At 39.3% G+C, this 15,794-nt stretch overlaps 1 protein-coding gene across 1 annotated transcript in view; it reads right to left on the reverse strand.

The window, feature by feature from the left end:
• Positions 1-15,794, reverse strand: part of cyb5r4.S (cytochrome b5 reductase 4 S homeolog) — a 62,775-nt gene that overhangs the window by 16,360 nt on the left and 30,621 nt on the right. Inside the window, exons 9-11 of the mRNA XM_018265460.2 lie at positions 15,584-15,616; positions 13,865-13,987; positions 11,540-11,680 (exon numbers count right to left, since the gene is read on the reverse strand). Of these exons, the coding sequence (XP_018120949.1) occupies positions 11,540-11,680; positions 13,865-13,987; positions 15,584-15,616 (297 nt within the window). The remainder of the gene's footprint in view (positions 1-11,539; positions 11,681-13,864; positions 13,988-15,583; positions 15,617-15,794) is intronic.

The raw sequence follows: 15,794 nt of genomic DNA on the forward strand, positions 1-15,794 counted from the left end.
AATATAGGTCTTTTACCTGTCTGCTTAATAACATTACTTTACTTTACTAACTGTCTCCTGAATCTTGGTTTCCACCTGTGGGCTAAATCCTCCCCCGCCACCTGCTTTTGCAGCACCGTGTGGGGTTTACCTTGACTTGGTATAGTGGCTTATCAATTTTATGATCATAACTTTGTTATGGACCAGGGAATGGGCTTTGATTAACTGGCCAGGTCAGTAGCATTTCCATTGCACTTTTTATAATTTAGCCTTAGGAGTACAACCACAACCCCACTTTTTTGTAACTGAAATTTAGCCAGAAGCTGTGGCTGAGCTTCATGTGGTTTGTAGCACCTTCATACCCACCCCTTTAAATTAACGGTGTTCCTATGGGTCTTGGTTTGGGCAATCTCTCTCTCTCTCTTAAAAGGCACAAAAGCTAGTGGTGGGGGAGGATCTAGCCCTGACTGAGAGTCGCTCATGAGACACATTATATTCGCTGCGCCTGTCACTAGGTAACACTTTTGCACTAATTTACATACATTACTCCTATCACACTTTCATTTATCTTTCCCTTTATTTCTTGTTCACATCTCACACCTATACTCATATCCATATTCACACACATACATACACAACTGTGCACCTATGCATATCACTTTACGTTGCCTTCATTATTGTCTTTCCATTATCACATTTTTTTAAAAAATGGGCGTTGGTTTGGGCAGTCTCTCTCTCTCTTAAAAGGGAGGAACTTCGCAAAAACGCAGGTGTCAGCTCAGATGCAACGGAAATAAGGTAAGTGGTAGCATTGTTGGATGGTGTTGCAGCGTTGAACAGACGCATCACGACTGTTGGATGCAGACTTTATGATCATAACTTTGTAACTAAGAGCCCTGTTTTTTTTTTTTTTTAAATACATTTATGCACTTGCATATTTCTTGAATTACTGAGACAGGGAACCATACCCCCTTTGTCTTTGATAAATGTGCCTCCAAGTGTTAAAGGAACAAATTAAAACCTGTTCAACTAATTGCAAAAGTTATAAGAAAAATGTCAGACATTTAAATTACTAAATTTAGTAGGAATTTAGTAGCGGCCCAACATTAAAAAAAAAATTAAGCTGAATAAATTTCCAACCAAAAAGGCAAAAGAAAAGGCAACAGAAGTGCTTCTCATCACAGGGAACTGAGCTTTATTATTTTCAGGTTTTGCATATGGTGGGATCTGTTTAAGAAAATCTATTATGGGGGCGTGGCCTGCAGCTGAGTATGGTGGACGTGTGAGCGTGCGGCTCCTGACCATACCGATCCAGAACAGTGACAATCCCTCTTTTTGGCTATGGGCAAACACGGCAAACTTAAGGATTCTACCTCAGAGAACTCTAAGACCCCAAGAGCAAGTGAGGCGCAACGCTCGTTGAAGCAGTTTTTCACTTCTGCAGATTTGGAAGCTGCGTCGCATAAATCCAAGATGGCGCTGAGGCGCCCGCGCAGCCCGGTCGAGGACTCCGACAGCGAGTTTGTGAGTACTGACACCACTACGCTCTTTTACCTTAAATCATTACCGACTAAAAGGGATTTTGAACATTTGGTATCGCAAATTAAAAAGACTGTGCGCGAGGAAGTAGCAGACCTTAAGCTGGAAATGGCTACCTTGCATTCGCGTGTTGCCGATGCTGAAACGTGCCAAGACACGGTGGAAACTGCTACGAACTCCTTGATTCAGTCACAGTCTGCTCAAAACAAACTGCTTTATTCCCTGCAGAAGCGGATTGACGATCTGGACAATCGAGGTCGACGTTGTAATCTGCGTATTAGAGGCCTCCCGGAACAAGTTGATGGCGTAAGCCTCCAGGCTACTGCGATGAAAATTTTCAACCATCTACTTGAGCAGCCGGATACGCATACGGTGGAATTTGAGAGGATACACAGAGCTTTGAGGCCTAAGGGATTGCCAACGGATAAGCCCAGAGATGTAATCTGTTGCCTGACTCGCTTTCCGGTGAAGGAGGAAATTTTGCAAAAGGCGAGGAAAATGCAAACCATTCCCTTCCAGGAGACGCATTTGATAATTCTCCAGGATTTATCCTGGTCTACTCTACAACACCGACGGCTACTGCGACCCCTTATAACTGCACTTAAGAAAAATAATCTCTTGTTTCGATGGGGCTATCCGTTCAGTCTACATGTAACCCACAATGGCCAATCCTTTGTTCTCACTGGGCCGGATGATCTAGCTCCTTTTCTTGCAGGATTGGGGCTCTCTGATGTGAATCTACCGGATTGGATAAAGTTTTGCTACCTGCCAAAGATGCCGTTATTGCCGGCTCGGGAACCGTGGATTGAGGCGACTACACCCAAGGAACAGCGTAAGAAGACCAAAGCCACCCCGGCCAAAGATAAATCACCAGAGGGATGAGTATATTTAACATGTACTATACTGCCTACCAGCTTTTTGAATTACTTTGGCACTATCTTGTCAACTATGACGGTGGAATTCAGTTTGATACGTTTGGTTTTTTTTTTCCTTTTATTCTCCGTTTTCTCCTTGACCTATATTTGGATTGAATTTTGCTGGACGGTATGGTACTGTTCTTTATGTTTGGTTCTACACTGTTTCTGGATCGGTTAACTGGGGAGCAGTCCTCTCACCATACTGGACTCTCCACCCCCCCAGGGGATTTGGTAACTACTAGGGAAGACACTGGCTGTTGACCCTTCTAGTACCTACTACATCTCACCTACAATGGTGATTTTTTCTAGACCCCATTTTGACAAGTTTACCACACAGTTTAACGTGCATTTTGATCTTTTTGTTGCATGTTTTGCAATGTCTCGTTTTTTTTTTATTATTATTGTTTGTTTTAGGCAAGGCTCTATATGGCAATACGCTTTTGCATTCTGTTTAAATGGGTGATATTACTGTGACTTCTTTAAATGTCAATGGCTTCAATATTCCGGAGAAAAGGCGCAAAATCCTACATGCAATGTACAAAAGCAAAACTGATATTATTCTATTCCCGGAAACCCATTTTAAGGGGGATGAATGCGCTCCTATTAAACATGGCGGCTATTCCAGGTGGTTTTATAGTAATAACGCCTCTCAAAAAAGTAAGGGAGTAGCTATTGGACTGCACAAAAATTTGGATTTCAAATTAATAGATGTGTTGAAAGATGTTGAGGGCAGATATATTTTTGTAAAAGGGTTTATTCACCATACCCAATGTACTATTGGGAGTATATACTCTCCTAATAAGTCACAACCCTCATTTGTCAGGAAGATGTTAATCGCTTTGGACTCTTTTGGTGTAGGTTGTTTGATTCTCGGAGGTGATCTCAACCTCACATTGCAACCTAGATTGGATTCGTCCAGGGGTACATCATCACTACCATTCTCTGCCATTAATTTGACACATAAGGCTCTCAGACGAGCCCAATTGATTGATACTTGGAGATATCTGCATCCCTTGGATCGTAATTTCACTTTTTACTCTCATGCTAAAGCAGTGTATACTAGAATCGACTATATTTTCCTTTCCCAATATCACCTGGAATGGTTGTCATCGGCTTCGATACAAGATATTTTGTGGTCAGACCATGGGGCAAACTTAATGACTGAGATTTCCACATAAACAGGTTTCTGAATGGAGATGGAAACTTAATGAGTCCTTGCTAAATGATCAGGATTGTATGTCCGAGTTGACTGAAGCCTCATTGGCTTATAGTGAAGCTCTTCAATTGGACACGTCTTCTTCTCCCATGTCGAAATGGCAAGCCTTTAAATGTTTAGCCAGAGGTATCTTTATTAAACATGGTTCAAGACTAAAGAAATTGAGGTCTCAACAACTTAACCAATTGTTTGATCAAATACACTCCCTTGAAGAGTTGCATAAAAAATCTCAAGATAAGGAACATCTAAAGACTTTAACCGAATATAAACTTAAACTCCACTCTTTGTTAAATCATAGGATTCAGGGTACTTTAACTAAAGTCAGACAAAAATATTATGAATATGGGAATAAGGTAGGGAAAATGTTGGCTCAAGCTTTGAAGCAGAAACACACCATTTCCCATATTCATAAAATTAAGGATGATAAGGGTCTGGCTCATCTTATTCCTAAGCAGATAGCGGCAGCGTTCCATGCTTATTATAAGAAATTGTACAATATTAATCCATCTACTTCTTCTCAGGCTCGAGACGATCTTCGGATGCGTATTCGTAAATATTTATCTGATAATAAACTCCCCTCAATACCTTCCACGCACTTAGAAGCATTAGAATCCCCTATTACTAAACTGGAAATTATCGATGCTATTAAACAACTCTCCTCCCATAAAGCCCCAGGCCCTGATGGATTCCCGGCTGGGTTTTACAAACGATGTCTTACCCAGGTAACGCCTCTCTTGGAAACATTGTTTAACGCCTTAGATATTGACGCTCCTCCTAACCAAGAATTTTTATTGGCGCACATTGCTGTTATTCCCAAACCGGGTAAAGATGACACTAATTGTAGTAGTTATCGACCCATCTCTCTCCTTAATCAGGATTTAAAATTATTCACCAAAATTTTGGCCCAGCGCTTACGACCGGTTCTCCCTATGATTATACATAGAGATCAGGTAGGTTTTGTACTAGGTCGGGAAGCCAAGGAAAACACTTATAAAGTTCTCAATTGGATTGAATGGTTACGGGTACAAGGGAGGCCTTCTCTGCTTCTCTCAACAGATGCGGAGAAGGCCTTCGATAGGGTTAGCTGGGACTTTCTGGACTTGGCGTTAGAAAGTTTGGGCCTAAGTTCAGGGGTAAAATTATGGCTTCTTATACTGCTCCGTCTGCACAAGTTCGAATCAATGGGATTCTCTCTCCTCCGTTTGAGATACGGAATGGGACGAGACAGGGTTGCCCTCTTTCCCCACTTATTTATGTGATAACAATCCGGATATATTGGGGGTATCAATTGTGAATGATACCTATAAAGTTGCGGCATTTGCGGACGACCTTTTATTTGCTATTTCGCGACCACTGCTTACCTTACCCAACCTTTTGCGAGAACTGAAAGATTTTGGGGTATTGTCTAATTACAAAATTAACATGGATAAGTCAGAAGTACTATTCTTGAATATGCAGTTTCCTCTGCAGCAACAATTAAAATCTAACTTTGCCTTTAAATGTCCACCTTTGTGTATAAAGTATTTGGGGATCCGGATTTCGTCTGACAGTCAACAACTCTACAATTTAAATTACAAGCCCTTACTAGATGAGACTCGGAAGACTCGGAAGTTTGGGGAACTAAACAATTTACGTGGCTGGGTAGAATTAATACAGTTAAAATGACCATTCTTCCTAAGTTTCTGTATCTTTTTCAGACTCTCCCTATCCATCTTACCACTAACTTTTTTAAGGAGTTTAATACTGTGATTAGAGATTACATTAATAGGGGGAAGAGGGGTAGAGTGAAGATTTTAACGCTTAATAAAACAAGGCAGTCTGGAGGGCTTGGTTATCCAGATCTGGAATCGTATTATCAGGCCAGTATTTTGTCGCGAATCCGAACTTTTGCAGACCCAAATTCTGTTCTCCAGTGGAGACAAATGGAGGATTCTTGGGTGGATCATACCCTGCACTCCTTACCTTGGACCAAAGATATTAGCCAATCTATTGGGGGGATTCGTCCTCACGTATTGATTAATCCTACCCTCTTAACCTGGCGACATCTTAATCGCAAACTTCAGCTTACGGTGTTCCCCTCGCCACTTTTGCCGTTATATAGCAATCCTGATTTCCCGCCTAGCTTACATGATAACGGTTTTAAACAAGCCTTTGGAATTTCGAAGCCTAGTTTGAGGCATTTCTTGTTAACCCAGCCGGGAGGATTGTCCCAAGTATTACAGCAAAAGGAGCTGTGGTCCATACAGGATTTCTGGAGATTTAGGCAGCTTTCTCATTGGGTAAAGGACTTTAAATTGTGTGGGGAAGTGGCCAGAGACCTGACTACCTTTGAATCCCTTTGTGCTAGAGACGGGAATATTTTACACCAGGTCTCTATATTTTATAATTTAATAAATAGCTTTAAATGCAAAGACCAACCAACTTAAGCAAGACAATGGGAGGTTGAATTGGATACGACTTTTACTGATTCTGAATGGGCCTCTATTTACCGAATTAACTCCCGCTGCTCTATTAGTAATAAGTATCAGGAATACTCCTTTAAATTATTATCCCGGTGGTATAGAACTCCAGTTAGACTGAAACAGATGGGTTTGTATCCAGACGATTTGTGTTGGAGGTGCAGAATGGAACCTGGGACTCTATCCCATCTCTGGTTGCATTGTTCGGTGCTAAATTCTTTTTGGGGAAATGTGATATCAGACTGTAAAAATATAACTGGAATTCAGCTGCCTAGGTCTCCATCAACCCTATTATTGTTTCATAATATTAATTCTTTTGACCCCTCCAGGTCGAAATTATTAATACAGCTCCTGATGGCAGCTAAATCCTTAATTCCAATGCATTGGAGGAGTTTACTGCCTCCCACTAGAGAGGAATGGTATAATGTGGTGAGTGAAATTTATCGTATGGAGGAGCTGACGGCTTATATCAATAATACCCATGAGAAATTTGTGGCCACCTGGTTTTTATGGATGCAATTTATAGCAAATAAAGGGGAAACAAGTGTTCAGTGATACACTGTAGCTTGAAAGTGGTGCTGTGTATTGTAGATCATTTTTTATGGACGTATTGCCTTGCCTTATTTATTTATTTGTTTATTTCCTTATGTGTTCATTTGGTTAATTTTTCTTTGTCTTTTTTTTTCTCTGTATTTTATTTCTCTATTTTGTAATGTGTATCATGACAACTCTTGCTTTTATTGAACCTCTGTATATTGGTGCACTGTGATTCATGTAACAAATGCTTCTATACATGTTTTGAATATTTTATTTTAATAAACACATTTTTGAATATGAAAAAAAGAAAATCTATTATACAAAGAATTCATTGATAAGATGCTGCAAAAATATTATTTAATGACGTAAAATACATACATTTTAATTTTGTCAAATGTCACCATTCCTAGAGCTATTTTTGAAACATTTAAAGGGAAAGCAGTCGGGTGATTGAATGATCAGTTTGCAGGGGCGATTCTTATGTTAAAGCTGCCTGTGGTGGCAATCTCAATGTCATCACCCCTCGCCACCCACACTAAACATAGCCTGGGAGGCCGCATCGCAAGAGCAAAGAGTGCAATTTTGCTCTCTGCACTAAAAAAGCCAAATTTCCAGTGTAATTGCCGTTATCTTGCCTCATGGCAGAAACACTCCTGTCTATTTGCAATCAATACAATGTTGAAGTGATCTACCAATCATCAGCTCAAGATTCACTGGTTGTTCCTTTTGGGCACCACTGACAAACATTTAATGGATATAAAAAGTGAATAATGGTTGTCCCTAAGGGTAATGAAGAGCTTATGTATTTGAATACCTTCAAAGTCTTCCTCTGCAGATGTATTATAGCTGTTAGAGATGCTAAACCATCTCTGCCACCTCAAATGTACAGAAAATCTGCTAGCATGGCTGGTTAGGTGCTTTGGAGTGCTTTAGAGTATTTTGTGGTCAAGCTTCACACGGGTGGTTTCAGTCATTTCTCCAATGGACAAAAGACCACTATTTGTGATGCCTGCCATTCCTTTTGCCGGTGAAGAGTACACAAAGGCTTGCAGTCCTTCAATAGATATAAGCAATTACAGAAATGGCATCCACCTGTCCCTGTGAACATGGGACACACACAAGAACATTTTCTGGCCAATATCTATCTGGATGTGCACTTCAGGCAGATTGTTTTCGTTTCACTGTCTGTATATGAGGAGGCAGGAGACAGTTTTCCCTTGTGCGTTCTCTTTTACTTTTTAAGCATTTTCTGGTTGGTGTGTATGAAGTTGAAGATTCTACACTACTGAGAGCTGCCTCCATTTGTATTTGAGTTCAGCACAAAACCTTTTTTTTTTTGTTATTAAAGGAAAACCATCTGCCTGTTGGTTTTCCTTTCACCGCATTTCACTAAAGGAGAGAAAAAACAGAAAAGAATCTGCTTTATATGACATAAGCCTAAATCCTTATTTTCCCCACGCTATCACTAGCATAATAATATGCCTATATAACACAGAAATCCCATCTGAAATCAATATGGCCCAGCCAGGTTATTTCAGTGTACCAAGGGTGGAATGACAAAAAACTATTTGAACGGAAGTAAATAGCATAATAAAATCATTTAAAAATATTATCAACCCCAGGGTGTCTGTTGTATTGGTTATTAAGGTTATTATGCCTTTTTGTGTCACGGTTATGTCACCAGCTATTTTTCTCTTTTTATAATGGACAATACTGTGAGAATCTCCAGAGCCCTCACAGCAGAGCTTAGTTATGGTGAATTTATACTTAGGGGGTTATTTATCAAGGTCCGAATTTGTCTCAATATCGGCTGCTACAAACTCTGATCTAACCACGCTTATTTATTATTTCATTTTCCCGAAAATTACCGTTGCGGGAAAAGCTCTGAATTTCACGTGAATTTTCCTCAAAAACTCTTGAGTTTTCCTCCGAAAGCTCAGAAAAACATTGTGAAATTACCCGAAACCCCGACACAACCAAAAATCAATGGGACTGTTCCCATTGACTTTTATGCAACCTCGACAGGTTTGAGATGCCATGGTTTTATATTCGGGCTTTTTAGCCCTCTGGGTTTAATAAATTCCGAAAAATTTGTGGTTTTCTTTTAAGCCTATTATAACACAAAAAATCACGGATTTTTTGGATTTCGGGGAATTTCGGGTATTCGGAGCTTAGTAAATAACCCCCAAAGTGTTGCGTATAGGATACAGGATTAGAGTTTTATACAAGCAGTTCTAGCCACAAGTTTGAATATGGATGTCTGTGTGCTTCCAAATACCCTAAAACTAATTTTCTCTAATTTTTTAAGATTCCGGTTTGTCGTATAAATTTAACATTTTATTTTCATATTAAATTTCATTGAGAGGCTTTTTAACCATTGAAGATTGGGTGTGATATATGGGCTAAGAGTTGATAAGGATCTCAGCAGTTTTGAACAAAAGGTTTAGAAGTGCCTTGTGGTCACAATAATAATCTTAATTACTAGAGAAAAATACCACTTTCTGACCTAACACAATGCTAAGGGATACGAATACTTAATTAAAATTCTATGCACATATCTGTAATCCTGTACTAGCTGAAATGTTTAGCTATTCTGCACTTCACAAATTAGATCCTTATCTCACATATCTCAGCTATAATTCCTAAACCCAACAAAGGCTATTCCCAATGATGAAATAATAGTCATTGCCACGCTGAAACAGAGCCTTACAAGACATTCTACTCCTGGTCAAACATAACGATCAAGTAGGCTTCACAAAGAGTAGACACAAAGCAGATGACAATTTGAGCCAAATTGCTAAAGCCGCAAATAAACATTATATGCTCCTTTTGGAGTACACATAGAAGGTATATATTGAAATATAATGAAAATATTTTCAATTTCTTAGATATGCCAGGAAAAAAAAAAAAAAAAAAAAAAAACTTACAAAACAGAGAGCACTATATATTTCTGAAAGCAGGCAACAAAAAAACTATAGTCCCATATACAGGAGTTGGAAAAATCAGGCAAACAATTAAAAGATGTAAAAAAATGTTATAGATGTTTACACTTTATGTAACAAATGCAATAAATATATACATAAAGGAACCATATAATAAACTCTCTGTTCACCAGTAGATCCTTTCAGCAGATATAAGGGCTAGGGATGCACCGAATCCAGGATTCGGTTCGAGATTCGGCCAGGATTAGGCCTTTTTCAGCAGGATTTAGATTTGGCCGAATTCTTGTGCCTGGTTTGGTAGGGAAATCACATGACTTTTCATCACAAAAGAAGAATTTTTCCACTTTTTCCTTTCCTGCATACGCAAATTAGGATTCAGATTGGTATTCGGACGAATCTTTCAACAGGGATTTGGCCGAATCTCAAATAGTGGAGGAGGTGTTAAAACGTTTTTTCAAATGGGAACTATGAATTCTCTCCCTGAAGCTTTTTCTAGCAGATACGTTAGATTGCTTCAACACTGCATACATGGGACACTGCATACATGGGTACTGAATGAACTCATAGTATTAAGTTGTTACAGGAGTTGATCCAATTGCCGCTTCAAGTCAGGAAGGAATTTTTTCCTCTCCGAGGCAAATTTAAGATGGCTTCAGATAGGGTTTGTGGATTAGCTAGCTCACTCGAAGGCAAGGCCGCCATCAGGGGTACAGCGCAGCGTGGCGGCCCGGCAGTCTTGGAAGCGTGGGGGCCTATTGGTTCTAAACTTCCTGGATTGCCGGGTCCCCCTAAGTTGTGCATATTCAAAAGCCTCTGCCGCCGCCACAAAGTCCGGAAGCCATCGGAAAGACCCGAAGCTGCCAGAAAGACCCAAAGCCGCCGGAAGCACCCACAGCCGTCGGAAGGATCCAGAAGGATCCGAAGCGGACGAATCAAGCCGAACATGAGGAGAATGAAGAAGACCTTTAAAAGTAAGTTCCACTGAACACAAATGTTTTCTTTTAACCACCAATGTTTTTTATGTTACTTTGATGGGGGACCCTGGCCACCAATGTTTTTTTTTAACTTAAGTGGGGTCCTGGCCACCAATGTTTTATTTGTTTAACTTAAGGAGGCCCTGGCCACCAATGTTTTTTTTTTTTTAACTTAAGGGGGGCCCTGGCCACCAATGACTTATTTTAACTTGTGGGGGGTCTAGGCCACCAACGATTTTTTTTTTTTTATAACTTGTGGAAGGGGGGCTGGCAACCAATTTTTTTTTTAACTTGTAAGGACGCCCTGACCACAAATGGCTTTTTATAACTTTTTTTATAACTTGTTGGGAGGAGTGTTTTAGCTCAGATGAATGTGTGGCTTTTTTTAATATGGTGTGGGGTGGGTGGGATCTGGGGTGGGGCTTTGGGTCGTGCTGGGGCGGGGACAAGGGGGCCCAGAAAATGTTGTTGTACGGGGCCCCGTGATTTCTGATGGTGGCCCTGCTCGAAGGAATGTCATTGGATGGTGAGTTCCCTGTAAAACATAACATAGCCACTTGGTTTAACTCTATACAATAATGACTGGAACCTAAGTGGTCTGCTGGCACATAATCTTCAGATTTCATCTGATCTCGATGGTTTTTAACTGGCTGGAATGCCATTCCATGGCAATTTTCCTGTAACTACATGCCTCTTATCTGTTGGAGGACTAGTTACCAAGTCCCCATCTCCCTTGAAAGATGGGAAGTGCTCCACAGCTTCCCTGAATGCCAGCAAGGTAAGAAATAAAGCCTTTTCCCCTTACATTCAACCACTTTTTCCATCTAGCTTGTCCACAATGAAAGTCCTTATACAAAGTCTACCTTTTTGTTAAAACACATTTGTTAAATTTAATTTGCAGTGTGTACATTCATGGTTTTCTAACACGAATAATTCTTATCATTCTGCTGATAATACTTTATCTACTTTTGTTTACCTGAAATATTCATCTTGAGGTAAATGTGATGTCCCACAGGCACTTGAAGATGACAGCCCTGAGGAAGTTGAAAGCAAAATAACTTTGTATTGTAATTGACGTCTGTTTTGGAAGCCAGTCTGCACTTTCTATAATAAAGACCTTTGAAGAAAAATATGCATACATATTTTACATTAACATAGTGTGGGCATTTGGCACTCTATTTAGAAGATGCAATTTTTTATAAAACTACAAAATACGGTGTATTGATATTTTACTTTGCCAATGTTTAAGAATGCAATGTAGGGCATGCAGCAGCATAAATCAGCATCTGACATTTTACTTAATGCACTAATTTGGATTCAACATCAAGTACTGTTAAAGAGATGCTGAACATTTAGGTTGGTGTAAATTCAGTATATAAAATATGGCATTTTAAGTCATATTTTAGTTTTTAGTGTTTAGTTCTCCTTTAATACACTTATAAACAATGAATCAGATTGTACTATACATTTTCAAAGACATTTTTCATACATATCCAGTAATAAAGGTAAGCAAGATACAGGTCACACAATTTTTTTGGATCTAATTAGAACAAAGAATATACAGCAAAACGTCATTCGTATAAATTCTGAATCTAGGACTTGATTTACAGTTTGGCCAAATCATAACTTTCCAAGGTTGTAGATTCAAACAAATTCAGATTTCTAAGCCAAACTAAATTTATCAGAAGGGTAAGGATCAGGTCAGAGAGGGAAACCTTAAATATGTGTTCAGAATCATAGCAGTGTGTTTAAAAAAGTGAATAAAGCTCAAAATCCTTATAATAGCTTTTATTTCCATACATCCAAATGCATTGGAAACACTGCACATTCTATTTCAAATCAAAACATGAAGATTTTACAGAAAATAGCAGTGCCTGCACTCTTTACAAACTCAAACCTTCACTGTATAAAAAGAAAAATGTTTCAAGATTTTGCTTTCCTTCACTGGACTAAAATTTAGTTGTATAACCAGTGTTTCTGAGAACTGCTGCACATCTGTGTTGCAGACCAACTTCTGGCACCTGTTACATTCTATAATCTTCTGCATTTCTTGGTTTTGCCTCAGAAACAGCATTTTTGATGACACCCCACAAGTTTTCTATTGGATTAAGGTCTGGTGATTGGACTGGCCACTCCATAACGTCAGCCTGTGATTAAGTGTCCTAGTGACACGAAACGCGTCAGGCAAGAGATGATTGTATAAATAAAGTATGCATTTTTTTATCCACAAATGGTCTGATTGATACGTGAGTTACCAGTGTGCTCTGCACCAACATTTACGCTTTGCACTCCATAACGCCAGTCTTGTTGGTCTGGAACAAAGATGTTGCTCGTTTACTGGTCTGTTTTGTTTAAACACCCATTTCAAGGGCATTTCCTCTTCGGCATAAGGCAACATGGTATTTTCAATTATTCAGATCGAAACTAATCTATGATCCCTGGTATGCGATAAATAGGCCCTACACCACAGTATGAGTAACATCTCCATATCATGATGCTTGCGTCACCATGCTTTACAGACTTCACAGTGTACTGTGGCTTGAATTAAGTGTTTAGGGGTTGTCTGACAAATTGTCTTCTGAACAATGTCTGGAATGACCCATTTTACTCACATTTTCAGAGAGAAACAGAATATAACCAGCATGCAAAACATTTGCTGTCTTCCTTCCTTAAAGGGGAAGGAAACCTAGTCGGCGCAAACCCCCCACCCCCCTCCTGTTTGTTTCCCACCCTCCCTCCTCCCCCATGGCCTACTCGTCCCACTGGGCAAATGCCCCTAACTTGTTACTTACCCTTCTGCGCAGGTCCTTTCCAGGGAGTTCACCGACGACATCTTCTTCCACGCGATCTTCTTTCTGCTGTGAACGGCGCACGCGCAGTAGGATCATTTTGCCGGTACGATCTACTGCGCATGCGCGTGACTTTTGGCGCATGCGCAGTAGATCGGTACCGGCGAAATGATCCTACTGCGCATGCGCCAAAACGCCGTTCACAGCAGGAAGAAGATCGCGTGGAAGAAGATGTTGTCGGTGAACTCCCTGGACTGGACCTGCGCAGAAGGGTAAGTAACAAGTTAGGGGCATTTGCCCAGCGAGACGGGTATGCCAGGGGGGAGGGTGGGCAACAAATGGGAGGGGGGGTGGGGGGTTTGCGCCGACTAGGTTTCCTTCCCCTTTAAATAAGGGCAGTAATTGACAGCTGTTTTTTCACAGAATGAATTACCTCACTAATTGAAATCCACGCGACTATAATTTGGAACATTTCCTTCAGTAACAGCTAAAAGTAACCTGGAAATGCATACCTCTTTGGGAACGTTTCAGAAAAGAGTTATGACCATCCAGAGGCTGTCCCAAAGACTTCCATAAAACAGGGTCTTTCTTCTTCATTGTAATTTCTATTTTACCCGATTTTGCATTAATTTTCACTAATGAAAAAAAGCTAAGTTATAGAAATTGTAGACAATCGACAAGACTGCACATATATTCAAAAGAATGTAAATTAACATATAAGAATCACAGAGAGTCAACAAAACAGTTCTACAGATGTTCACATTTATAAATCTACATACACCAGTATAAAAAAAAAAAAAAGGGGGACCATTTATCATTTTCTCCCATGAGACTAAAAACACATTACAGTTAAAAAGAAATGCATGTTTTTATGCATTTGCCATTGCAAATATGCATTTAATGTAGCTCTAGAATGAAGGAATGGATGTTTAGAAAGTATTGAAAATGCATATAAAAGAAGAATGGTCATTGGAATGTGCTCTCATTGATCCCAATATTATTTAATTAGTTAGTACATGAAAATTGTGCTTTTACAAAAATACTTAAAAACACATACTCGTAAAGAGAGACTTAGTACTCCCCATCCTTACACAAGTTATTTGTCTGTTTGGCTCAGCCCCCACTACAACAAGGGCTCTGAGGTTAACAGATTTGCTGTACTCAGCTGCCTATATTACACAGGCCAATTAATCTGCAATATATTGATGTTGGCTTTCTCTTTACTAGTCTGACTTGATAATTGCATGCAAACTAAGGAACCATTCTACTAACATCCAGATAACTATTTCATTCAAAATCATATTTTTTTCTCCAAAACTATAAATTTGTGATGTAAGTGTAAAAACCATGAAAAACTTGAATACAAAACATTGCTAATAAAAAACAGTCAAGGTCCTAAGGAAGCCACTGGGAGCTGTGCTGATCCTATTCATCCTTTTTTTTCTTTTAGATGTTTCCTTCTGCTCCCCCCTCCTCGCTTCCTGTTCCGTCTCCATCCTGTCTCTTACCTGTACACTTTTTTCAAAATAGTTTTTTTCTAATCTCCCGCACACCAGTGCTCATATTTGGATGCAGCTGGGCAGCATGCCGCCCCTAAAATTCTGCCGCACCTGAAATTCTGCTGCCTTAGGCCCGGGCCATTGCGGCCTTGCCAAAATCCGGGCCTGTATGTTCACAATTTTTATTTTTAGATATGTCAAAAACATTCATGGCATTAGTGATATTAGAGAAAATTCGTTTAATTGTGGTTTCAAGAAATATAAATATCACTAAAACGCAACTTTTAATAAATGGCCTCTAAATTATACACCTCATACTGCAGAATGGAAGTTAGACAGAGTCACCAAGGTAAGATTATTATATGATGTCCTGCAATAAAATATCCTCATCTCTAATGCAGATTCTAGGGGAAACAATATTAGAGAGAACATATAAATTCCAGTTCAGCAACAACCGCCTTCAAGGCAGTAGTGTTAATAACCAAGCTACCATGGCACCTCATACTACTGTCCTACAAATCTTACAAACCATGTTTGGTGCCGGAGATGGATCTACCCATTAGTAGAGGAATTAAATGTAGATCGAGTAGAATAGTAGTCCAGTAAACATAAGAATATTTTGGATAATATGGGATAAACAAAGTTGATAGTATCCCTATAAGTGTTTTGTGCATAGAAGCATAATTAACACTTTTAGATATTTGGAAATAATACCGAATGTATTTTACTTACCCTCAATATCTTTCTGTACAGTGTGACTTAGCTCTGAAAAGATTATTAATAAAAAAAAAAAAGTTACATACACAGTAAATAGATATAGCTAAACCAAATGTAATTCTTAAATTGAATTTGAGTTTTAAGTTTGTGATTATATTTTTTTAAAAATAATCACGCAGAATGTAACATTCCACACATTGACACCTCTCTAAATGGGTTAATAGGT

This window comes from Xenopus laevis, chromosome 5S (assembly GCF_017654675.1).
Source record: "Xenopus laevis strain J_2021 chromosome 5S, Xenopus_laevis_v10.1, whole genome shotgun sequence".
NCBI lineage: Eukaryota > Metazoa > Chordata > Amphibia > Anura > Pipidae > Xenopus > Xenopus laevis.